The following is a 27354-nucleotide window of genomic DNA, read 5'->3' as shown; positions in this document are numbered from 1 at the left end:
GCAGAGGAGGGAGGCTGACAACTGCAGTGTTTGGGGACAGCTTTGATGTCTGATGGGGTGCGGCTGCTGCTTCTTCTGCACAGTCCTTCACAAGGAGACTGTCACGTTGACACAGCCAGGCTTTATGCAGAGCAGAGCTGAGCAGAGCCGTGATGGATAACAGATAATCAAAAGAGCACGGCTCTTCACCTAAAACATCTCTCTTATTCTGTTTGCTGACTGGCTCCGACACCAAGACAGGAATCAATAAGACACCAAAGCAGCATCAACTCGGACTTCTGCATCTGCTGGAGAAAAATCTGGTTTATTAGGAACAATATGATCCCACTAGCTTATCGTGGATATAGCAGTAAACAACAGAAACACAATTCACTTTTCTTTTTTTTTCCTTTTTCTTTTAAGTGCTACAGTTTTGCGATTATAGACATAAAACAGCACGGAAACCATAGTGCTACATTCATATATGCACAGAGTATAAAAATTACAGTATATTGCTGTTAAAGTCTTCCTATTCCTGCTCATAGCACCCTCAGTTTCTTACACACACACACACACTCATACACACACGCTCATACACACATCACAAATCACACTGTGAGCTGTTGTAATGAAAACTGGGTGGTTTTAACGTGAGAGCTGAGACACGGTTTAGGTCTGGTAGGTCAACATTTTTTACAGATAAGCACTGAGTTATCATTGGAGCACAAGGCTGACAAAAGTTAGGCTAATATAGTACAGTAACACAAGACAAACCCTCCACAGAGAGATCACAAAACCTCACTGGACAGACTCTCAGTGAACTGAAGCAAAGTGTTTTCTCCTTTTAGCTATTATGTATTTTTTTCTTCATTTTTTTTTCCTTTTGAAATGAAAGATTAATACAAGTTAACTTTGGTTTCCAGCTCTCTAGGATACTATACTGAAAAATTGTGGCAGTTTAAGCTGTGAGTAAAATCAACAGTATAGCAGCCTTAAGCCGATGATAATACAAAACGGGGGAAAAAATCACTTTTTAAAACATGTCTTTTTTTTTCTTGTTATAATAGCAGCCAGGAAATAACATTGTTACAGTGTGATTCCTTAGAAGAAACTGTTAAAAATCTGTGATCTGGTACCTCTGAATAAATAGAAAAATGCTACCTCTTTGTTGCTATTTCTTGCCTGTTCTGTTATAAATATGGTTACGCGTAGCAGATATGCATTGTGTTAAGACATCGTGTCTTTCATCCATGCAACGACAAAGAAGCTGAAGAGTTTTAGTGATAGAGAAATTTAAAGAAAAAAAAGAAAAGAAAAGGTTTTCCACAAGTGACTTGCTGTACAACGCAGTATTTTGGAGGCCTTGAGTGCTTCCAAATTTGCAGTCGGACTGTAACACAAGACAAACATCGATTACAAAAACAGGCTGAAAGGAACCAATCAATGATTTGGGATGCATTTGCAGGCTGGAGAGAGGGGACATCTCAGGTTTCACACATGGGACCCCCTGGCTTTGCTGCTGGCATCTCCTCAGTCATTTGCGAGAAACTCCCTTCGGTTCAGAGTTCATTCTGTGGCAATACCGAGCCACTGTGAGACCTCAGCCGGGGCGAGGTCTGAAACCTGAGCGAGCCCATTCGACAGTAAAAGCAAATTTAAAAAATAAACGATGTTGTGTGCTAATAGTACGAGCTGTGATTATTTATAATTTGTAGGGCAGTGATTTTAGAAAAGGAGTGTGTCAGGAATGCACTCTTAAAACTGTTTATGCAGCAGGAACCCTACTACAGGGTTTATTCTACTTCTGCCTCTTTCTTTTATGCTGTGCTGCACATCTCTCGTTCATCTTTCAGGCTTCTTTTGCATATTTTTTTCTAAAACACTCCACATGCAAACTATTCGATTCGGTTTGCTGCAAAAGTTTAAACCCAACACAGGAGCTTTCAAAGCGCTGCAAAAGAGCTCAGTCTTCTAGCAGCCTGTCCTCCATCACAGGCCAGGGAGAGCATAATGGAGCAGTGTGTGCTCAGAGTTCACTGGAGCGGTCTGAGGGGTGAAAGCAGTAGACACACACTGCGCTGGTTGTAGCGAGCTGTTTCCATTACACATTCTAAGCAGCTGCTGTTTGGAGGAAGTCCTTTGAAAGACGACTTGTGGGGGTAACTGGAGTCCACAGTTCAAATGGGGTCCTTCACCCTAAAGAGCCGGGGTCGAGGCTGAGGCCTCGCCCTCCCTGGCATCATCGTCACCATCATCCTTGCACCCCCCCACCCTACATCCTACCGCCACCACTACCACCACGAAGGCCTCCAAACCGAGGACCTACACATGCGACGTCTAAACTAACACTCAACGTTCATGCTATAACTCCTAGAGAAGCAGGACGAGCAAAAAGAAACCGAAAAAAAGCAAAGGCAAAAACATGCACTCCTCGTTTCTCCGCTGTTGTAGTCAGCTTAGTGCGATTCCATCTAAAATGCATCCTTTGCTCTGTGGGTTTCGCCTCTGGTTTCTTCAGTTGTTTTGATTTGTGGATGTTTTGACACGAAGAGGCAGGGAAGAGGGAGTTTTTTCTGGGAGAGGCTTTGAAGAGATTCAGAAGAGTCTGAAGGTTGTCTCTGAGGGGTCAGGGGCATCTTTAAAAAAGGTGCAGGGAGGGGGGAAAAAAAGAAGGAGAGGCACCAGGAAAAAGAGGAGGAAGATGCTGAGATGAAAAAAGTCGAGCTGATTGAAAAGAGGCCTTGTTCACTTTTGTGTAAGGTATGCTCCGATGGTGAGGCTGGCCGCTCCGAGCGCAGCCAAGCCGAAAACTGTCTTGATGGAGGGCCAGGAGCAACTGAAGACGGAGTCCCTCTGTCTGTCGTACAGCTCCACAAATGCATCCTGAGATGAGAGACAGAGACAACTGATTAGGCTTCTGAATAACATGGTTACCTTCGCATGAATACTTTTCAAGTTCTTAAATAAGGTTTGCATCTCATAGTTCTTAAAGGAGACATGAGTCACAAATAAATCATTCTACCTTAAAAGAAGGGTCAGCAACTGCCTTAAACAGCCGGTCAGTGCAGGTTTTAACCGAACGCTGCTCAAACAGGGGTTAACCCTGCATTTGATGAGGACTATTTTTAGCAGTCGCCTGAAAGACATCGATTGACTGATATGTGGAAGTCCACGTGAAGCTGTCTTAAAATAATCTACAGCTTTCATGCTAGCAGCAATATGGATTGATATTTATATAGCGCTTTTCTACTCTAATTGAGCACTCAAAGCAGTTTTTATGACAGCCATCATTCACTCTATCGTATAGCACTGCCTAAGTGCCTTTTCTAACATTCACACTCCAATGAGTGCATCAGGGCTAACTCAGGGTTCAGTATCTTCCCCGAGGATGCTTCAGCATGCTCTGCAGTTTATTCGGGATTATCTAATCGTTTCTTTACAAGAAAAAGTTGTGGGTAAGAGGCACAAACAAATAAGGCATACTTGAAGGTTGGCTACACATGCATCACTTAAAGGAATAATTCATTGTTGTCTTTGATCTTCTTCCTGGAATTTGTGTGATTACAAGAAAAACACAAAACACTGCAGGCCATATTTAATATCTCATTTTCCTGCCTGTAGTTTTGGTTTCATTTGTTTTAATAATAAGATAAGTTTCATTCACTTCCATGTATTGAACATAGATTTTATAGGAAAAAAAACTTGGTAAATATGATTTTTTTTTTCTAATTTGGGTGAAATGACCCTTTAAAATGTAAATCCCTTGGCTGATACCAAACATGGGTGGGAAAAGAATGTCATTACACTTATGCTGCAGGCAGATCCACTACTGTTCATCGGCTCTCACACCCTCCTACGCTTTTCATGCACAATGACACAACCCACTCGGAAACACATACTACCCAAACACAGGAATCACCCAAAAAGGCCCATTCGCAACATTTTTTTCTTTCTCTAGCACGCGGATGAACACTCCAGTGCTCAAGCACGAATATATTAAAGCTGCTCACGGTGTCTCAGTGGGTTCAGCTTTCTGCCGCTAAGAGGAGTTTTAAAGGAGGCCAGTTAAAAACGTGAGCGTACACGAGGAGCATCTGTGCAGAAAAGACCGTGGCTGCGTGTCTTAGATGAGGAAATACAGACATCTGCTTAAAAGCGGTGACAGCAGGAACAGCTGGACAGGAAGTAATGGTGCTAAGCTAAATGCTCTCCCACACACAGACAGACACACACACACGCACACACAGCAGATTATCTTGAACCAAACGACAATAGAGGAAATTTTAGGGAGCTCTAGGGGACACCTCCTATTGAATATTTTTCTTTTGTTATGAGGCTGACCACATTAGAAGGTGTGTTGTGAAGCTGTACATCTGATCTCCTTTGAAGTCTCCATCTCTTGAAGTCTCTATCTGTAATTTGATCAGATCTGTGAACAATGGTGAATTGTTAAGTTTGATTCACTACAACATTATTGTGTCAGTTCCCATGGGGATCTATTACCAGTCTATTTTAATCTGTCTGGTTTTAAGTCAATTTACCTACAGTAATTATGCTTTGTGTTACTTTTATCGGAATACATGTTTTTTTGACCTTGATCTAGTAGAAGATTCATTATACTCTCTTTCGCTAGTGTCACGTTTTAATACACAGCTTCCTTTTTATCAAACAAAAAGCCCACACAGGACTAAAAAAAGGAGGCATCTATTCTGAACTGCTGTACGGAGACAAAAGCATTTCCTGCTTCCCTTCCTGTCCTGTGGCATTCCTGAGGCTGGGGGCTGGTGACAGAGGGGAGGAAGGATCAGCAGTTTTTTTTCTGGGCCCTCTGATGTCAAAACACACTGTGTTCCGTAAATCACCCGGCAATATCTTTTACCACACAGCATTCTCTTTGTTGCAGCTGGGCGTTTTAAACTACACCCCCGGGCTAGAGACAGTAGTCTAGGGGAATGCTAACAGCTCGGTGAAACTGTAAGGCTCTTATAAATTAGCTAAATGCTAATTTCAAAAAGTATACTCACTCAAATTGGTAAAGCTATGGTGTGATGCTTACTGGTTGCATCACACTAGAGTGAAATCAGAATGGCACTCAGAATGCATGTGTTGGAAAAATGTACTTTTAAAAGTACTTTTATTGCACCATGTTCATTTATTCATGAGCTGCTGTAACAGGATTCAAATGGCTGAATTGCCACCTCAGCATGCAGTCAAGTTCTATAGTCTTGCTAATGACCTACTAATTTTATTCAGGTGTGTTGCAGCAGGGACACATGTAAAAGCTTGAAGACACCGGCCCTTAAGGACTGGAGTTTGACACTAGAGGCCCAGAGTTCAGCACCCTAAACTGACCTCTTTAGATTGCTAGGGGATTGCTTAGATTGCTTGGTTGGAAACAAATTGTCCCCAGACAATTGTAGTCTCACTCAACAGACTGGTGAAGGTTTGCTAATTATTTATAATCCCAGACAAATTGCCAACAGGTAGGAATCAGTCTGAGATTAGTCTGTGGTGCTGAGCGCAACTTATCTGTGATGCGTCTCTTTGCAATAGGGAACTCGACTCAGCTGGTTTTCAACTGGTTGTATTCAAAGTTGCCAAATGCCAACTGACTCGGAGTAGTCACAGACCTGCTCACCATCTTTAAAGCAAATATTTCAAAAAGTTCAGTGCAAATAGTCACAATAATTTTAGTCATGCCACGTTCTCCGACTGCTGTTTTCCCAAGTGTGACCGTAGCATAACCATCTGGGTGGCTGTAGCTCAGGTGGCAGAGCAGGTCAGCCACTAATCAGAAGGTCGGTGGTTCGATCCCAGGCTGCATCCTGGCTGCATGCCAAATATCCTTGGGCAAGATACTAACCCCATGTTTGCCTACTGGTGGTGGTCAGAGGGCCCGGTGGCGCCTGTGTCCGGCAGCCTCGCCTCTGTCAGTGCGCCCCAGGGCAGCTGTGGCTACAATGTAGCTTGCCATCGCCAGTGTGTGAATGTGTGTGTGAATGGGTGGATGACTGAATGTAGTGTAAAGCGCTTTGGGGTCCTACGGACTAGAAAAGCGCTATACAAATGCAGGCCATTTACCATCTAACGCCAGGCTGTTAACATAAAGTAGAGCTGAAGCTGGTTTTCCAGGTTTTCACCAAACAGAAACAGAAATATTAAGGCTTAAATTTAAGGCATGGCTGCTGCAGATAACACACCAATGCAAGCAGTCTGAAAATTATTTTGGCTTGCTGTGCTATTAATTCATTAATTTGACTGTATAGTCACTTAGCAGCAGGTACCTAACACACCCAAATAGTCCATACTTGCACTTTGCTAAGCTAGCTTGCTAGAATAAACTTCTTACTTCTCACCTATTCACCCTGTCATCCAAATACAATGAAACAATCAGCTCCAAACACACAAACAACGACACACAAAACAAGATGGTGGCAGTCATAGTGTTAAAATCGAGCTATGTCCATCTTTCACATACAGTCCATGTAATCTATGTAATCCAAAACTCTGTGTCCATCTATCCTGTAAGTGTTGACACATTTATCCTCTGGGCATCATGAGTATCTGTCCTAAATTTCATGGCAGTCCATGCAAATGTTTTTGAGATATTTCAGTCTGGGCTAAAGCAGTGTACCAACTGCCGCCATCATCCCTGGAGCCTTGCTGGTAGTGTGGAAAGCAAAATGTCAGGGAGCATTTTTTATTTTGGAGCGCTCTGAACAGTCTCTGCTTTTGAACGATGACACCCGTCTCCCTCTCCAGGATACAGGTATTAATAAGCGAGCAAGCTCTTCAGTCACACCTCTAAGCCGAAGGAAATGTGCTGATTGGCAAAAACACCATTGTGTGTTTTTCCTCACCTACGCCTGGAAAATAACAGTTTGCTGAAACTGTAACTCCAGCCAGCAGCAAGGCGCGCATGTGACCAGCCACTAGCAAAGCTCAACAAAATGGCAAACTCATGTGTGTCCTTGATATGTCCCAGACAGTCGCCATAGATTATCATCTATTTAAGTCTGAAACAAAAGCTGGCAATTATAATGAGAGGTTCATACGAGCTGTGATGGATGTTTAAAAGAATCCCACAAGGGCATGGGTGGTAATAACTCCAGGTTGACTCAGGGGAGAGCTGGAAAGCAGGAGGGGGTGGGGGTGTCAGGTGGATATCATGAGACTGAGGCATGCTCCACTTCAGCTCCTGGAACTTTTTCATCCCCGCATTAGCGAACAGCGCTGCCACAAACATGTGAGCAGTGTGGAAAAACAAACCTTGGCACTTTGTGTTTTGGCCCCATTTCTGTTGTTGTGTTGACTGTCATTCTGAAAAGCGGAGTCTTTACAGAAAAATAATGATAAGCAGGTGGGAAAGAGGACACAGGAAGTTGACAGGGACAAGAGAGCACAAAAAAACACGGCCAACAAAAGACTTCATAATCCCCAAAAGCTCATATTTGCCCCGCAGCAAAGCCATCTGCCATCAGCAGCAGGTGTGCATCTGGGAAATAAAAGTCCAGGCTGCAGTTCTCTACAGTATTAATTTTTTCGATCAGTGGCTTTTAAAAGGTCACCCCCAGCCTACAGAGACCCTGGAGTCAATGGGAAAATGCCTAGCCAGGTTTACACACACCCTGCCTTCATTTTTACTGCAAACAATGAATCCTGTTGAGAATTACATACAGAGCAAAAGAGTTCGACTGAGCGGTGAGGACTTGAGTCTCCCATATGCAGCAGAGGGGTGGCGACTGACTGCATGAGTGTCACGGTTACCCAGGCTGGAAGCTTCACACACAATTTGCTTTTCCCACCAGCGGGAGAGAGTCTATCCTTGACCTCTGATTTGTTTTTCACATGATTTACACCTCTGGGTTTTGCTCAGTGTCTTTCTCATGGACACAAAGAGATTTTACACAGCTGTCTTCTTCGGATGGCTTTACGTTATCTTATGGGCAACGGGAAATACCAAACATTTGCCAGATCCTTTGGGTATCACACCCCACACACTGACACAAACTTTTGGGAACGATCCTGCAGCTTCTGTGGAAGATAATGAGTGATCTTGTGTGCTTGACTAGCTCCGATAAAACCGCAAGCAGCACTTTGCCAAAACAGAATAATGATTAGACAACTGTCTCTGTTTTGGGAATCTTCTCTGGATTATTGCGGGCAGACTGTGACTGAGAGAAAGGGATGTAGGTTAAAGTTCAACTTGTAATTAAAGTGCCCGTTGTGGCTTCACTGCTATATTCACCTCTGAACTGAGCTTCTCCCCACGCTCTGTTTATTTCCTAAGCGTTCACATAGTAGCGTACTTATAAAATTACATATGCTGCTCCTGCTGCCCTTCTTTCATTTTTTTAATTAGCCTTTTGCAGACTCTCCACTGCTAATTAAAGTCAAACAAAACTCCCATTTCAGGGGTGGAGGGGTATGGGAGAAAAAATGCAAGGAAGGCATTATTTTCTCATAATAGATCTGTTTTGATCAAAATATACACTTAAATCGCTCTCTTTCATGTGGGTGCATTATTATTTCATGAGTGCGAGCGCATATACAGATTCAAAACATCTGAAAAATAATAATAAAAATAAACAGGTCAGACATCATGACAGTGACAGTACTGCAAGCGCTTGTCCTGGAACAAGGTCAGCTTCGATCAATTCTCCAGAGTGGCATCCATTGACCAAAAATCAGATGACGGAGGAGTTTGTTGCAGTACTCATTACCCGTTGAATCCCCTGTGTCAGCAGCAGCAAACAGCTTGGAGCTGAGGACACTGAGCCCTTCACTGCCCTGTGACAATACTGCAATACATGGAAACCACAGCCTCGCAGTCCAGCGTGACAAAGTGGGATGTCGAGCTGTACAAATCCAGCCCAATCAATGCGCAAGTATTTAGTGGATCAGCCCGAGTAACAATAACACTTGCTTCTTTGAAACAAAGGACATACGTATGCAGTGACAAAAGATACCTAACTGATGAGTCGCTTATAAAAAAAATTGCTTTGGTTTTGCAGCAGTCTATAAAATTAACAAACTGTCACTAATGGTCATTTATCATTGGCTAGCTTTGAATGTCATTAATAATAATCATCATTTTGAAGTCAGCCTGAGCATCTTCCATTGCAGACTGCCACATCTGTACATAACAGACTGTGATGTTCGACATCCTTTGAGTCTGAAAAATTAAAGCCAGCGAGGTGTTTGCTTTAAACCTGCATTCTTCCAGGTGGGCACCAGGGGGCGACTCTAAAACATCCAGATTATGTTAAAGTTTATGAGTCAATGACCTACTTCTGACTTGATTTATGATGTCGGTGAACAGTTACATGATGAGTTTATGGTCTCAGTCACCAGTGTGAACCCTTATTTAACACATTATAATGTTACTTTTGTTAATTTTGGCCCTGTATTTAGTAAAAATAATAATTTTTAAAAAGCCAATTACGCATCTGAGTTGAACGTCTTCAATTCCTCAGTCAGATCCATGCCTCAGCTGTCACTGGTTCCAAAAGACCAAGAAGACAATGGCCAAAATGCTCAATTTGAGGCTTTAAAACAAAACCTGGAGCAGGCTGATTATGACACTGGGGCTACATCCATTTTATTTTATTTTATGTTTTTAATGATCCACGTGTTTTGATTTGCCCCGACTATTTGTGTGCGATGCCATTCCTGATGCAACCCTCCCCGTTTTTCTTAGCTTGGAGTGCTTAGGAGTGCACAATTGAATTAAATACTCTTGAATTCAGTTTTATTTATTGGGACCAAATCAAGATGTTTTATATTGTAAGGTACAATTATACACCCAAAGACAGTTAATTAAGCAATGAAGGCAGTAAAAAAGAAAATAGAAACTTTATTCAGTTTGTGCAAGCAGCTCCACTAACCTCACCTTAAACTGAATATTATTTTGGTGAGAAAGACTCCCCAAAGCTTGTGTAAGAAGCTTGAGTAAACTTTGAAAGTGAAGAGCGTTATTGACTGTCCACACGCTTTTACAAATGAATTGCCATCCTTTGAAATGGCCAGCCAATATGGAAGCCATAGAATACAGAATTGGCCCGACAGAGCGGGATCATGACACAGTACAAGGGAAATTGGAAACCTTTTTTAATATGCCCCCCGCTTGAGCTTCACTGCAAACTCAGGTTTCATACCTTCCGCAGTCATTACGTTCGAGTCAAGCGTAAAGAGAGAAACAATTTTGACGTCGGATGCTACCCCAAAGGCTCATAAATATTCAAATTTGCATCAGCAACAGCGGCTGCAGCATTTGTGTGTTTACAAAACAGCTCCCGCTCCCGTGGGAGTCAGCCTTCTCCACTGGAACATGAAATGTGATCGGCAGTAAATCACCCACACTCCTCGTGACACTGTTTTTTTTTTTATTGTCTCCATTATTCATTGTCTAAACTTACCAGATAAATGAGAAACAGAACTTTACACAGGAGACTTTGGTTTCTCTGAAGATATGTAATGCTTCAATAAACTTGAGGTTTTTTTAATCCCATCAATGAAGAGAAGGAGGAGGTGCAAAACCACGGTAAAGCAATTCCAATTTGTACAGGGGGGAAAATATTCAGAGGATTTTGGGGAAATATAAACAGATTTTGAATTGACAAGCATTGCATGGCCTTGACTGATCAGTTATGTACTCCTTGATTCTTGTTGAGACTATTGATTTTTTTTTACTGAACAGCTTTGATCCAACATGAAATGAAGGACAGGGTAACCTTGCAGTCTCAGAAGACTGAAGGCAAGTGCATAGAAGCAGACTACACTAGCTTTCCCCCTGCACCCAGGGTTTATCAGCAGACTACACCTAAGCTCAAAGTGTATTATACACAATCAATCACTTTTACATGTAAAGCAAAGAGACATCAAAGCTAAGGGAAAGCCACAGAGAGACAATCCTTTCCCCCTCCCCTCACAATAAACCTCTGCAGCTCAGTCAATAGAGGTTTTTTTTTTTTCATTCTTTAAAATGAGCCAATCTTGTGGTTTGACCTTGAACATTTGATTCAAAATCCTTCATAGCATCCCAAACCAAAGCACAAAGGAGCCCTCAAATAGATACAATGCAGCTAAATGAGGATGTCTGCCTCGTCTGAGGATGTCTGCACTGAGCGCATCCGGCCTACCACGGAGGAGGAAGTGACAGAGTCCTGCCAGATAGAGAGAACGCAACTGCTGTGCAGCTATAAATAACGAGAGGCTTCATCCTAGCCCCTAGTTCAGGGCTTCCCGATCTAATAAAACAAGTCTCATCTCTGCTGCTCGCTCCATTTAAAAGGCCACAGATGACGAGTGAGAGCGCAGAGGATGAAAAGGGGCAGCTGAGTCATCGTCCACGTGTGTGGGTGTGCTTGAAGTGCATTAAACCTGGCTGCAGTGGCTTTTTAGTAAAGACAGGATGTCTGCCACTTGGGAGTCTAAGTGGTCTGTGTTCTTGTCAAGGAAGCTGTGCATAGCACACCCAAATCCATGTAAGCAGCACGCAGGCCAATAAACTGTGGTGCTTTTCTTTTTTACACTATGTGAGCCTTTCCATCCCAGGTCGTGTTGTCCAAATGTTGCACTCACAGGACTGTTAAAGTGGACTTGCATAAAGACCCACTTTGTAAGTGAAAGTGGCATTTAAAACATGCAGAAGGCCTCAATGGAACAAAAGGCAAGGTAGGTGTAGGTTAATGATTAGACAGAGGCAAAGCTTTCCACCATTCAAATGACTCTATCGGCTTTGAGTAAGCTTTGTATTTGCCGCTCTCTGGAACCAAAGCACCTCTTACTCTAGGAGAGCATGAGAGCCCCTGCAGTTCCAATTTCAACTGTTGAACTATCACTGATTAGTTCAGATGGGAAGTCCTGATAGAGACCGTGGGAAGCAACAGATTCCAAGGTGGCCTATTGCTTCCCCACAAGTCCATGGGAGAGGCCCATTTCCTGTGACGAAGGCAGCGCCGCTTCAAGCCTTAAAAGTCAGATCTGCCGACCCCTTTAGACCTTGAGAGCACACAACCAACCTCTTAGAAAGCCACTCCAAAAATAGTGGCTGCCTAATCCCAGCTAAAAATGACTACTGTATATGGAGTAATGAGCGGGACGTGCGGGAACACCATCTGCAGCAGGGCTTCAAACTTCACGTGACACGTGTGTGGTGACTAATTGTTCTGAACTTGACCCCCCTCCCCAAAAAATGGAGCCATCTGAAATAATGCGCTCTGCTTTCAGTCACTGTGGTCTTGTGTGTGCAGCTTCTTTGTGTCGAGCCCCTGATGTAACAGAATTACATAATCCCAATGTTCAGAAAGGGGCTTTTCAGACAGCAGTGATAGGCGGTGTAAAGGACCTCTATGGCGTAGTTAGCATTAAGTCACTTTTTGTGCAGGAATGACATCACTGTCTAGTATGAGACTATGACTTCTCTGTGGTAGAGCCAAGCATGGCTAAATCACAGAGTCTGTTCGGGTAACTAGGAAAGACTCGAGGCAAGCCAAACATGTAGTCATACTAATACCGTGGAGAAAGGGAGGGGGAGCAGCAGGGGAGAGCCACAGTTGGTTAGAGACTGTAACTAAGAGATTTGTATTTGTTTTGAACCATTAAGCGACTCCTAAATCTTAGCCCCTAGTATAAGAGGAGGCAGACCATAAAAAGGCAAGTTTTAGAGGGAATGTGATGTTATTTTTCCTTTGATGAAACACCAAGTTGTAATTTAGGAAGCACGGGTAAACAAGTCAAGTGTAACATCATCTAATAGAGAATTAAACGTGTCAGTGAAGGAGAAAGTATTAGAAGATCAAAGCTAGACACCCAGGGCCTCCCGTGGTCTCCTGTTTCAGTCGGCCCCTAAATGAAAGCTTGTCAGTTTTGGCAACAAGATACCAGAGCGGTTTACGTGATTAGAGAACACTGGGCCAGGTTTCAGGTGTAGCTGGGTTCCCCGTGTTGGCCATGTAAATGAGAGAGGCCAGAGTCTGGGACGGGGCATGCTGTGAGGAGAACAGAGAGCAGCAGATTGAGCATCTCAGATGTCCGATAATGTCAGAGAAAACAATCATCCGCTTGAGGTACGGCTCCCTCAGGAAACGGCTTTGAAGTGGAGGAGAATGGAGCTGAAAAAGCACTGAAAACTTTCCACAAAGTCACAGAGAAGGTATTCACTGCCGGTGGTGGAAAGCACAGCTACATACAGTATGCTGTCACTTCTTAGACTTAAAGCCTGCGGGAAATACTGCCGATTCCTTTCTCTTTAACAATAAAAATAAACAGTTCATAAACAAACAATTCAGCTCTTGCTGCATTTTGATTAAAGTACTGCAAGGCCCTGATTGGTGCGCAGAAATGTGACACTGCCTCTCAGAACCCGTCTCCAGCTCTGCTCAATCTAATTAGAACAGAAAAAAACACAGAAAATGTGAAATGTGCCTTGTTGAGGTAAACACATTTTCCTTTTATTTCATTTTCCTTTCCGTGTGGTTCTAAAAGCAGGATGTTCACTTTACATCGTTACTTCAAGAAGAGGGGGTTAAAAGAAAGAAAGAAGAAAAATCATGTGGGGAGACAAAGCAAAAGCCGATAAGGGAAGGAAAGCATATTTCCCACAGGCTGAGAGTTAAAGCTCAGAGATGCATGACAAAACTTCTCTAAACATGGACGATGAGGTCATTTTATTTAGGGGGGGGGGGCGAAAGGAAAGCAATGATTATTATTCTTATGCAATTTCACTTCCACTCAGACAATCTGAGAGCAGAGGCCGTATCATGAGCGTCAGCTCTAAAAACAATAAGTGAAAGAAAGAATTCCACTCTCTTTCCTCTCAGGACGGGAACACTGGGGGAAAGTTCATTGACCTCTCTCAGGCAACCAGCTGATTTTCATCCAGGCTGGGGGAGAGGAATGAGTGGAATGCATTGATGTGTGGAAACAAACAACCCCGCTTGTGTGTGCGCGCATTTGCCCGAGAGGCTCGATATGAGAAGGAATGAGCCTCGAGTTGAACCAAGTCAGCTGCGAGAAACACGGCTACAGCAAACCCTTTGAATTATGTAATGAAAAAGCTTCGGCTAAATCCTTCTCAGAAAATAATTACTCAACGAAAGCCCAATCAAGCAGGCAAAGAGCAGAGGTGGACATTACTTCTGTTCTTTTTTCTTTCTCCTTTTACTTTTCATTGCTCTAAACTCAGCATGACTCACAAAGACCTTGCAGAGAGCTAGGGCGTGCTTTTAAAAGACGCATTGTTTGAACTATCTTGAGCAGCTTGGCTCATTCAGAGCTGTGTGACCTTCCCTGTCTGTACGTAAAGACCAAAGGGAAACAAGCACAGCCTACCCGATGAATGATAATAAGTTGCCTATTGTGACAGTGAAAGTCTGGAGTGAAAATGCACAGAAAACTAATGAGGCATATGTCAATTTCATAATGGAGGAGAGTTTCTGTTTCTCTCTGGACTAATCCATGGAAAATGTCATTAATGGGGTTCGGTGCCTGCCTACTGTGAGCTGGCTTGTCTTGAAACTGCACTGCAAGAATAAGATACTGCACCAAAGCTGGATGTTAAATAATGCGGGAGAAAAACAAAAGCAAACATGCAATATAGGTCCAGCGATTTTCCACATGTACAGTATGTATTTTTAGCTTTCGGGATATGTAATGCCCATGTGGATGTTTCACGAGTAAATTCCTCTGCTTTAAAGTCAGCAGATGGATCAGCTGAGGATCAGATGATTGTTGAGTCAGATGACTTTAACAAGCAATTTCATCCAAGTGTGCTCTGTAACTTTGGATTGACCTTAGTCTCCTAAATCTCCTTCTTTGTATTTAACAGCTTGAATTCTATTAGCGTCATTATTCTTTGGGCTTTAAACCACGGTGGCTGCTCCAGATATTACCCTCTCCGTCTCAACCTGGCTGCAGCAGATGAGGCCGTAAGAGATAGGAATGCCTTTTTTTATAGCTTTATAAGCCTCCTCTTATTTCATGCCCTTCCATCTGTCCTCATCCTCATCCTCCTCCTCCTCCTCCTCCAGAACCCTGTTAGCCTCACCTTCTGATCAAAGACACCTTCTGAAGTCCAGGCTTTAAAAAATTTTTTTTACCCAGGAATATTTTTTAATCTCCTGTCCTCCATGAAGTACAGGAATGTGGACTCATTATAATTCAAATCTGGAAAACATTGGCGATCAGGGGGTCTGAGCGTGATGGGTTTGGTGGTATCAGAAAATGAGTTGGCTGATCAAATAGTGCCTGCTGAAATTCAGCTGATTAAAAAAAAGAACAAAAAAAAGAAACACATCTGTACTTATTTCTTCGTGCATCAGTCCAACCGCCAACTGACTTCAAATGTGAGCAATAAATTAGGCAGTTTACAAGTCAATTTGCAGAGTTGATTAAACTTCTAGTGGTTAGATTTGCCGACATGAACCTCGTCTAGACGGGAGTTAAAACCTCACTATAAAAGCAAAATGAAGCCTGTCACCACTAAATCTTGGCACCATAAAAGTTTGCTCTGGCATAAGTCATCAAATGAGTGCATCCTTAGAACATACACAGACATAAATCGTCACTGTATTGTCAAAAGAAATAGCAAAAAACATGAAATAAAATCCCTAGGAAGAAAAGGAATCACTGTCACTACTACGGTATTCATTTCTTCATGTTTTCTTTGAAGTATCTGTCAGTATTTCAAGATGTAATGACAGCCCAACAACCAATTAAACGTAGAGGCAGAGTAGATTCTGTGAAATTGCTGCAACATAACGCCTTGGCAATAGTGGGTTTGCCCCTACCGGCGAGATATCTGTGTCAAAAGTAGCACGCAGCTGTAATATTCCGCGCCAGCTGCAGCATCCTGACAGAAGGTGATTGTAGATTTGAGAAGATGTCAAGAGAATTTAGGATGGAGACTCTGAAACAATACGTAGAAGCCAGAACAATGCTCTCTTGGAAAAGCTTTTTATCTTCCAAGCGTCATGGGTTTATAGTTTTCTCTGCACTTCAAACCTAATCAGTCGCCATCAAAGGCGATTGCAGCAGGGTGGTGCTGTATGAGCTGTGCCAATAGGGAGAGCTCGCACACCAGCTGAAAGGAGTCAGGAAATTTAAAACATTTTTAAAAATGTGCTAAAAGATCTCACCCAGGTCTTTCCACAGAGACACTCTCCTTCAGGATGCATTTTGATTAATCACATGCACATACAATCTGACATTCACAGCTGCTGGTCTGCTGAGTTAATTGAGGCTCTGCTCAGAGAACCATTGCAAACCATTGGAAATGCTGAATCTATAACCCGTAGTCAAATAGATTTCCAAGCATCGGCTGACCTCACTCGATGTCGACTGAAACAGATCAGATTTCCTGTGGGATACTTGCTCTCATGCCAAAAATCATGTTTAGAGATGGGGTGCACAGAATTATTTACTCCAGACCTCCACAGACGAGGCAGAGAAATCTATTTACCATTATCTGGCTGTTGTCATTTTTGGAAGAGCGAGTACTCAACAGTTCAGAGAAGAGTCAATAATGGCATGCTGTTTGGTAATGGCCAGTGGTGTAGCTAGCTGCGCCGGGGGAAATCCCAGTGGAGATGGTTGTGGTGTCTGTGTGAGCGTGCACGAGCTTGTGTGCGTTGAGGCTGTATGGCATGGCTAACAGGAAGCTAGGCACCCCGAGGCCATCTGCTCCCTGCCATGGCTCACATGTCACCCTGTGACAACACAGCATTATTGATTCACACTACCACATCCGCTTCTTTGTGTACACACTGATGTGCCACAGTGTATGTGTGTATGTATATGCCCGTGAGTGTGTACACAGCCATTTTGTTGACAGCAAATAATTGATTTCCACTAGCACATCCGCTTCTATCTTTGCCTGTACGTGTGTGGATATCAATGCTTTAAGCCTTAAAAGGTCAATTTACCCTGAACCACAAATTAGCAGCTAGCCATGGAGATAGTTTCGCTTTTGTTTTAAACGTACACTTTTCCATGTTTTTTGCATCAATAGCAGAGTAAATGGCTGCGTGGGATTTGAAAGGTTGAGATTTTACTGTCTAACTTTGCAGTTACCATTGCCACTATGGAACATTTAAACTCACTGTTTTGGTTTTGCAACCTGCTCCTTTACTCTTCATTTGCTCCCATCAACCTTGCATCACGAGCGTTCAGTTTACACTCCTTAGACGCCGGAAATATGAGTAAAGACCGATGCTAATCCTGCTTTCTGTCTGCTAAATTTGTATTGCATTTGCAGCCTGTTTTGCTGCTTCACCGAAATGCTGTTAATTATCGCTTTAGTCTTTGCTGCTGCTTTCTCTGCCCCAAAATCAATAAAACTGATAAAAAAAAATTGGTCTCATAATCTTAAAGTGAAATTTCATAAACTGCAGGTCGAATCGCTATTTGAGGACGCCTTACAGGGGAAGTCAGTTGCTTCTGACTCTCATGCTAAAAAACCCAACTTTCGAGCAGGTAAACATGTTTACAGCCTGGTACAGAAATACTTTGGGGCTTTCTGCCTAATTTCCTCTCTGCTGTGTTTATGGCGTTGGTTCTTTTTGGGACATTTTAAAAGCAGCTTTCTTACGTAATGTGACCTTCTGCTTGGTAATTTGTACTAACAACCTGTCCTCTGTGCTTCAGCTTTGGTGAGGGAAATTGTAATATAACCCATACAATGGACATAACGTACTTCCTAACTCAGCTTGCTAGCATTAGCAGTAATTGTTGCTAGAGAAAAAAGTCACGTTTTTCTTTTTTGTATACCTGTGTTTAGATCATAAACAATATAAAAGAGCGTGACGTCACTCACTGGTGAGTCCTGATACGAAGCCTTGTACTGAGTGTCTTTTTTGGCAGTGTGTTGAAACCTGATGTGATGATTGAGGGGTGGATTGGGCTGGGTTGCGAATATTATGAGACAATGAGCATACCATGAATATTCCTCCTTTCTGACTCAAATAATGATCATAGTTTATTGAATTGACTCAGTGATTTATTCAATAGAAAATGAAACTAGCGATTTAGCTCAAAAACTCATCAGGAGAAGGTTTGTTGATGTCAGAGGCTGAGAGAGCTGAGGGCTGTTTTGTCATAGACTTGTACGGAGTAATCTCACGTGACAACATGGTCACATTCAAGAGTTGGCCGCCATATTGGATGTGACAATCATCGATTGCTAGTGAAAAATTTGTATTCTCTCGTCGGTTGGCTATGGTTACTGTAGTCGATGGCTCAGATCAGTTGTTGCACAAAAAAAACTCCTGGTGACTGTTAGGCACAACTTTTACTTTGGATGCAAACCTTCTTCATTCCCGGATTGTGTTGTACTTTTCACAGATTTACTACTGCTTGGAGTGTAGCTATTCAGTATTTGTAGACAAATCTGTCACTTCATGCAAACTATGGGCAACTGAACCGACATGAACCAATATGCTTGGGACCAAGCGTTGGATTGTTCACCCACTAATAGGAAACGTGAGCTGGGTTTAGACCATCGTGAGACCAAGGAGGTTTTGTGGTTGTCTGTGTCTGTGTGGTTGTGGTGGTGGGGATGACACTGACCAGTCTCTAGGTCCATGTGACAGGGACTTTCACAATCATTTTCCCATAAACTCCCATCAACCTCTAGCAATCACTTACATCCAGAGGCTGCGTGACTAGGGCTTTGTCACTGTGATTGTCACCAAAAATAAAAATGTTAACATCAAAGTGAAACATCTTCTGCAGCATGTCTTTGTCTTGTCTTCCTCCCCTCACCCCCAACTGGTCGTGGCAGATAGCTGCCCGGTTCAGCCTGGTTCTGCTAGAGGTTACTTCCTATTAAAAGGGAGTTTTTCCTTTCCACTATCGTCAAGTGCTTACTCATAGGCTGTTCGTCTGGTTGTCGGGGTTGTCTCTACATTATTGTAGGGTTTTTACTTTACAATATAAAGCACCTTAAGGCAACTGTTGTTGTGATTTGGTGCTTATAAATAAAACTGATTTGATTTGGACTGACTTGAATCAAAACCTTCAAAACCTCAATAGAACCAGAAGAGACAGCCCCTGTTGGACTGATGGAAACTATTTCGCTGTTGGCTTAAGTGTAACGAAGCAGACAGAAGGGATGGATGTAGTGAAAGAGGAGATGTAGAGGGTTGGTGTGACAGAAGAGGATGCTAGGAATAGGGTGAACAACGGAGGTAGATGATCTGCTGTGGTGACCTCTAAAAGTGAGCAGCCAAAAGAACGAGACGAACTCCTGGGATTGCTTCGCTTTTCAGATCCAGAAACTACATCTGTAGTTCAGATCTTAGATTCTCAGGCTGGAATTAATTCACAGTGAAAGCTGCCATTCATTGGGGAAACCTAAGACAATCCACTACCTGTTCAACAGGCTTTGTCTTTGTGAGGAGACATACTAGACTTCAAATGACAGTGGATATTGCTGCCCTAGAAATTAACTGAAAACATCAAATCTCTTTTTAAGCCTTTTGGGGGTTTGACCCAAAAATATCTACAGTAGCTAGACAATGGGAGGAACCATTTAACCTTGCCCTATATTGATATGCTGCGCTGCTTGCAAGGGTGTGCCTAGTGGCAAAGTCAACTTGCGTCTCAATAGGCTTCTCATTATCCGGCTCCCACCGTGACAGGAAAGGTGGAAAACTCTTTTATCTGCCATCTCAAATGGTTCATTAGGACATTTTTTCCATGGAGGACGGCGGTGGGTTCGTGATGTGACGCTATCACAGAGGCACACAGGGCAGGGATTTACGCGTAACATGACAATTAGAAGACCACACAAGAGCAGTGATGGTAATGCTTCTATATTTAGAGGCCTCTCGCATGTCCCTGCATTTTTCAGGGATCTGGAACGTTACCTGACACTGAAAGCCAGGTCTCTGGGTATTAGTGTGTTTGGGCACGTGTATGTGTGCAAGTTAATACGTCTCATGTGGTGGGGGTAAGAGGGAGGAAGAGGATGAGGGAAAAAAGAGGAGGGGAAAGAGGATATAATCTCTCAGCTGGAGCTCATAAAGCTTTCGGGACATCCATTTAGTGTCCAAGTTTATCTGCTCCATATATTATTTATCAGCGTATCCTCTCAGTGGGATGGTAGCGCTTAGCTCAAGCACTTGTCCCTCATAAAACAGGAGCTTAGAAGGTTGAGGTGACTGCTTATTTGAGCAAAAGGGATCAAAAGGAAACAGTAATATGGATGAATTCTCAACTTTCAATCTGTAAACTCGCGTAATCCTAGAAGTCCAACACAAAGAGTACAAAATAAAGAAAAAACACTGATGTTAGCTTATGTTCATGGTCCACTGACATGACTATCCAACTAAAAGAGCTGGACACTCAGGAAAAAATCCAGGTTGTGTCCGTTTTTTATTTACAGCCCCTGTTTCCCAGCAGACATTCTGCCAGCTCTCCCAAGAAGGCCCAGAAATAACTACAGCACAGGATGGGGTGGAGGGTCTCTGGGGTAAAGGTATGTTGCGGAAAGACGCAAAGCATATCCCCTGCAAGTGCAACAGAACAGGATTTGTGGCCTGCAATCATGCCGTAAACGGCAATGAGACATCCAGCGTGGTTGGAAAGGTGAAGATGGAGTGCATGTGACTTACTGCGGGCAAAAGAGTATAATCTGAAGCTGAATAGACATCAAAATGAAAAGAGATTCAGTGCTTCTTAAATCCACACACGGGACTAAATGCTTGGCTCAAACGTCTTTGAGACGCAGATAGCGAAGAGATTGCTGGAAGAAAAATGTTCTTGTTGGACTGATTGAGAGAGCTGCGGCCCGCAGCAGCCCACGTCTGTAGGAAATGTTCCTGAGATTACAGATGCTGTGCTGATGGGTGTAAACACAGTGGCAGATGGTGAGCAACCGAGGCCTCCCAAGCAAAAGGGGTACAGTACAGGGGAAAATCTTGGCTGCCTCTCGCCACATTAAGCTCCTTTGTGGTGCACAGTCTCCATTACAGAGCTCAAACACATCCAACGGTAAAGTTGTTGTCAAAATCTCCAAGCTGATTCTTATTTAGTTTGTTTCTTTGTTTGCTATTTACATTTTTGTTGCGTCTCCAGCTGTAGAATGACAGTGTTAATTGACGGGGTGGGAGGGAGAAAGCCTAAAATGCTATTTGCGCAAGTAATCATTTATTCCTCGGTCTGATTGCTCAGAACTAGAAGGCAGCGTTCACACAGTAATGAGAGACCAAAAACTGATAAACAGCTACAAATTAATGGATGAAAAAAAGGGTGTAACTGAGTGTGACAGCACGCCGCATGACAAGAAGGGAATACTAGCTCAGAGTGGATGTAAGTCAGTCGTGACTTACAGAGCTCATTACGCTGTAAAGCATGTGTCCTCAGAGGCAGCGCTGCGTTCACCATCAACATAGACATCTTTGTGTTAGAAAAAGAGCTCAAAGCTAAAAGAAGCATAGCTGAAACAGTTCCTGAATGGCGCCCTGATTAGTATTGACTTGCGTTTAGCAGGCTGAGTTTGCATCTAGGAGACGCAAATTGGATGTAAGTGAGACCTGGTCGAGAATTTCTTTTGCTCTCCTGTGAATGGCTGCATGTGCCTCCTTTGTGATTTAGTTTGTTTGTTTGGTTTCTTTTCCTGGGTTTTTGTCTCTACTCTGCCGAAACGTCACCTAGATGGAGATTAATGACTTCCTTGCTGTCCCACATCCACTCAGCCTCAGCAAGGCGCCGTAGCCAGATGCCTGCTATACCATAGCAACATGCTGGTCCCACCCATCGAAGAGCAGACTGTGCTCTGGGAAACCCCCACAGGATGGACCCAACCCAAACGCACATTGTCTTTCATAACACACACACACACACCTGGGAGACACAGAAAATAGACCACCTGGTTAGCAGCATTCCACAGACACCTGATCTCACTGTTTGGGGCTTAAAAAAAGAAAGAAGGTTTTTCAGTGATTTAACTCCTTCCTCTCACTTGTTATAGAAAAGCAAGGATTTAGAGGCACGTTAGCATATCTGAGGAATATTTCCACAACTTAGCAGTAAATACAGGGAGCACAAAATCATGGCAGTTCCCTCTGATGAATGTGTGGACCCAATTTTATGACATTGTGCAACTACAGGAGAGGCCATGATCATTATTCTTCTGTGGCTTCAACAGCTGAATGTCTGCACAATGACTTGGTGCAAATCCATCAAAAATAGTGCTGTTTTCAAAGGGTAAGAGATCACTTTGACCTACTGGTGGCCACAGGGAAGACTGCAAGAACAGTGAGATTCATCCATAACAGCACATACACTTTTTTTTTTTAGGGAGAATTCAAATTAGGGTTGTTGAGAAAGACCAAGAAGCAATGCCATCTTTAGAGCGTGACTAAAAACAACAAAGATAAAGAAAAATCATTTCTCAACATCATATCTGACACTGCTCTTGGTTAACCTCCAGTTATGAAACTGCTGTTTTTCTCTTGAAGCACAATTTGGCATTTCGCTCCGTGCCGCCCTCTCAGCCAGTCAAGCGTCTGAGGTCAAGTATGTAATTTCGGAACTCGGACGCCGTCTGCCACTTTGTTCAATCACTTGGTATTTACTGCAAGCGCCTGCAAATAAACACAGGTGCGCCACGTGTGGGTGAGTCTGCAGCCTAAATGCAATCGTTCCCTGATTGAGTGCAATTTCTGTCAACAAAAAGGCCGAGTTTCTAACTGAATGTTAGGGACAATGAAAGGACGGTGTGTCACATCCCGGGGTGTGGGAAGCAATCTGTGCTGAATGGGAGCCATTTGGCCCCTCAGCTGAGATTTTGCAAACACAGTCACTGCTTTGTCAGTTTTTTAAAGGGAAGATTTTCGCCGAACTAAATGTGTATTTGACTCACTCGCAACACTTAGACTCAACAATGATTAGTGGGTACCGTTCACACTATTTTGGGCTTAAATTGTCTCAAAAACAATAGGAAACAGAGGGTGGCTGATAGAAAGCTGTTTCCACACCACTCTTACATGTCAAAATGTCAGTGATAGGCTGATTAGCCACCCACCTTTGTTTTTAGAATGGTGGAAAACACAGCACTCACCTCTTCCACACAATAACACAATGGACAGGGTAAGTGACCATAAATGCAACCTGTCTAAACACACATTTAGCCGTGTTTACCGAGTGTCTTCATTGTTTGGAAGATGTGTAAATGCCATTTAAAAAGTTTTATTTAGAATTATCAGGTCGAACACTATAACAAACGACAGTGAGCTCATGAGAAACGACTGATTTGTGAAACCTGTTTTATCCTCATTCCTCTGCTACAGCCACCCGGCACGTGAATGTTCCTTAGAAAACAGGTGACCCAGGTGAGGTTAATGCAGAAATGTAGCACATGTGTCTCATTGCAGCAATGCAAAGCTTTCACAATAAAACATAATGGATACCAGATCATTTGCAAACAGTGGCAGCCATTGTTTAGTCCCCACTGAGCTCTGCAGCTACAAATGAGGAAACTGAGGTCACATCCTTTCTCCCCCCTTTTTTTGTACTTCATAGGCTCATTTATACACTCCCCCTACCTGAAATTTCACCTCTTGTAAAAAATCTTTTTTTTTTTTTAATTTATTAAAAGAAAATTAAGAACTTGCGCGACTAAAAAACTGAAAATAATGAAAAGAAATGTTTAAATCAATGTTGCTAACCCTGACCCTCTGGACAGGTTTCCATGATCTAAAACATCTCTAAAAATCCCCTCTATGCCCTTGAGATCCCTGTTGAGAGATATCTGATTAACAGTCTCTGCATATCCTCTGTGAATTCATAATTCAGGAAGAGGCCAGTACAAAATCAACCCGATGTTTAGCAGACATTCTCAAAAACATACAAAAACACAAACACGTCAGTGTATAACAGGCCGCCGTTTTGGCTCCGGAGGAGACAAAACATAGCAAAAAAACCCCAGCTTTGTTTCACAGACTGAAAACACAGTTGACTTTTATTACATTTCAACATCTGCAAAGCCAGTTTTCACAAACCCAATCCAGAGTACAGACAACGCTGTGTTTGCAACGTCAGTTATTAAAGGTCATGCAATAACACCTCAGGAAATTCCCTACCTGACACCCGTTCAGATGAATATAAATCAACACCGGTGCATGGCTGCATATGCGGAAGCTACAACAGAAACTGAGCCAACACTAACATATTCAGGATTAAACTGTTTTAGAGCTTACTTTGAGCTTAAAACTAATTGGATGAGGTTATTCATTCCCTATACTGCAGACATATGCTTTCAAATAATCCTAAATAATCCTTTGGATTAAAGAACTGTGCTCTTGCTCTCTCTCTCTCTCTCTCTCTCTCTGTCTCCAGTGGATGTAGAGATACGGTCATCTCCACCCAGCTGTAAAACCCAAACTATGATGACCTACATTATTCTACAGTGGGCTCCAGAGACCCCGAGCAGGCATCTCTGCGGCCCCAGTCTGCGCCAGCTTCAAGGCACAGGTCTGAAAAAGGCAGACAAAAGAGTCCCAACCAAGATGCAAACAGAGGACGGCATGTTAAACACAGTGGCTGCAGATTAGCACTCTGTGTTCTTGGAGGGCCCTCCCTCTGTTGCCTCCCTTTGATATGTGGCACAACCTGCCACCTCCAGGGGCAAGGCAGACTCAAGGGGAATGTTAAACGGTCTAATCCTTTGAGATGAAACATTCGATATGAATCATTGATAAGCCCACTCAACACACGCCCCGTTTTTATGATACCTTCCAGCTAAGATAACCAGGCAGTGCAAACGTTATGCTCTCATTAAGAGCACCTCGGCTAATTAAAGGTTAATTCATTGCAAGTCAGTTTTGGTGGCTACTGAGGTGCACAGCACCCCCCCCCCCTTTTTTTTTTTTTTGCAGGAGGGTTTGCAGCTGTAATAAAAACCTGAAAAATTAATATGACAATGCATGCTTGTTTCAGATTCAGTGTGGGCATGCATTCAGCCAGGTGTGTGTTGTGCCAAAAAAAAGGGCCTCTGATAAGCTGAACCCTGTCCAGTTATGCCCAGAGGCCTAAACACATTAATTCAATAGTTTGCTCTTTGCTGACATGTGTCTGACCTCCTCCCTTCTGCAAGAATGAGGGCCTGCAATGCCTCACGTGACAGCGGGACTGAAGCACTTTCCTGCATGAAGATTCAGATACAGGTGGATGGTGAAATGCCCTCTCTCTCCAACACCACACACACACAATCCTGTTTCTTTTTATAACTAAGCTTTTACTTCCCCTTAGATAATAACCTCTGTGCTCCAATGACAGCTCTGCCTCTGCTTCTACAAATGACAGGGCGGGTTTTTTATAGAGACGCGTCGGGAGGTGTGATAGAGAAACCGCTGTTTGATTGGTCGAGTAAGTTTAACAGTCAACGAGATCAGCCAGTTAGAGCAAGTAAAGTAAAGCCGTTCATCTCGCTCGCTGCCTGACGTGCGTCACGAGATCACCCTAAAAGGGACTTTTCTTTTTTTAATGATCAGCTACACATGTGGTTTCGATATTGAGCCCCGTTAAGCCAGATCAAAATGCACTTTTCAGCTCAGTCAAACATGTAGGCCTACACTGACCGAACTAAGTCACTGAAATTCCTTTTAATCACAGTTAAAAGAGGACTTTTGCGACCCCTTGGCACACTGCTGCAAAGCGCTCAACTACACGGAATCAGACATACCCATCCCCCGTTATCTTGTATCCAGCTGTTAAGAGGTCCATTTAAATACTCCGTCATCCAGTCTGCGATGTTGTCCACCTGGGATGACATCCCCTCGTTGGAAGCGCACTCCACGCACACAGTGCCCCCAAACTCGAAGAAAGCAATAATCCGGCCCCAGTTCACCCCGTCCCGGAACAGTTCGTCTATCACCTCGGCGAACCTCCTCTGCGCCGTGGCGGAGGTGAGATGCAGCTGCCGCGACATCTCCGTGAAGTCCGGCTGGTACAGTCTTTCAAGTTCATCTCCAGCCTCGCGCAGGACTCTGTGGATGCCTGCGTGTGGGTCGGACTGTGGGAGCCGTCTGCAGAGGTGGGTGTTGCTCTCGCCGTCAGGCCCGGTGCTGGCTTCTCGGCACCGGTGGACCAAAGTCGGTGGAGGGTCAGTTATCGATCCGTTATTAGCAGCATCTTCTTCTTGGACAACGCGAAATCCCCACACGAACCCCCGCTTGGAGAGTTTATGGCAGATATACTTTTCCACAATATTGCGATTATACTCGTTCTCCATTCCGGCTCAAATTTGGCACTTTGTATATCCAGTGGTTATCCTAAATAAAATGCATTTTGACCAAATGTGTGCACTGTACAATGCTCTGCACAGGCTCGTCCAAAAAGCTGGGGCTGTATTCAAATAGGTAATGCAGCGAATGATCCCACACAGAGAGGAGATACTTTACTCGTGAACTCGGGGGAAATCCCTTGAAAAAAAAACTGCACAGAAACACGCACTAGAAGTCAAAACAGGCTGGTTCCGTGTCAGCAGCAGTCTTCATTTCCCGAATCCTTGGAGGGACACTGGCGACCTTCTCTTTGCATAGAAATCCAATATGCGGAAGAGGTTGGGAGTAGTGTTGTTCTATTTCTGTGCACATCACCCAGACGTGGATGTGTTGCGATTAAAAAAAAAAATGAATGAAAGCCAAAGTTGTTCACGCCTGAAGGGGTTTTAAAGGCGGCCAACTGTTTTAGCAGCCTTACGCACGAACCAGACGCGGGACTGTGCGCCAGACAAGGTCGGACTGGAGTCCTCTTCCACGATTGCTCCACATATCCTCCGAAGCAGCTCCCTGCTCACCGCTAGTGGGCCGCACTGTTTAGTGAGGTATGCCTGACGTCAGCTGCGGAAAGTCTTTCCTTTGGCTGCTCCAAGTGCACACCAAGAACTGCGCTCAAACCATTTATAGGCCATATTATTATTACTGTATCCTCGTTTTAAGGCAGATCACGTTACCCAGAAAATTATATAAACAAGAATATTTTTAAGATTTAGATATTTTTTATGATCGAAGACAGAAATCTTAAAAGATCACAGGGTTAGGGGCAGAGGACCACCCTGGCGAGGGATTGCTTTGATGTAGTCCAGCCACCCCCTTGTGGACACAGATTTAACCTTACAAGTGCAAAACTGATGCACCAGTCTACATTTTCCCTGTCTTCTTTAAACTTTTCTCATCTTTTTTTAAAGCATCTCCCCTATTTGTCATCTACTTATTCTCCCACAAGTCTAACGAAGCATCTAAAGTCCTGCACTCTGTAAACCCGAGAGCTGCTGCTGCTTTGGGAAGTTCCCTTATGAAAAAATTAAATGTCATCCTCTATCAAACAGAATACTTAACATCCTCAGTCCTACACAAACCCTGCACTGTC

The 27354-nt window shown here is 43.4% G+C and overlaps 1 protein-coding gene across 1 annotated transcript; it reads right to left on the bottom strand.

Moving 5' to 3' along the window:
* Window positions 1-285: 285 nt before the first annotated feature.
* bcl2b (BCL2 apoptosis regulator b) lies at window positions 286-26802 on the bottom strand. The gene is made up of 2 exons (XM_086273280.1): window positions 25667-26802; window positions 286-2862 (listed from the first exon to the last, which is right to left on the bottom strand). Exons 1-2 carry the CDS (start codon window positions 26213-26215, stop codon window positions 2725-2727), a joined length of 687 nt encoding a protein of 228 aa, XP_086129406.1. The 5' UTR covers window positions 26216-26802; the 3' UTR covers window positions 286-2724.
* Between the last annotated feature and the right edge of the window lie 552 nt (window positions 26803-27354).

This window comes from Aulonocara sp. 'chitande type north' Nkhata Bay, linkage group LG18 (genome assembly GCF_057382095.1).
Source record: "Aulonocara sp. 'chitande type north' Nkhata Bay isolate Kocher_YH1m ecotype deep benthic linkage group LG18, A_spYH_male_GT1.1, whole genome shotgun sequence".
NCBI classification, from domain to species: Eukaryota; Metazoa; Chordata; class Actinopteri; order Cichliformes; family Cichlidae; genus Aulonocara; species Aulonocara sp. 'chitande type north' Nkhata Bay.
The sequence above is the reverse complement of the archived record's forward strand: the minus strand, read 5'-3'. Positions and strand labels throughout refer to the sequence as shown.

Bases quoted from the DNA above. Each gene is read 5' to 3' on its own strand.
- bcl2b (XM_086273280.1), bottom strand. From the start codon at position 26,215: ATGGAGAACGAGTATAATCGCAATATTGTGGAAAAGTATATCTGCCAT. The intron at 2,863-25,666 runs GTATGTCTGATT...CTCTCATCTCAG, and splicing joins TACAAGATAACGGGGGATGG to GATGCATTTGTGGAGCTGTA.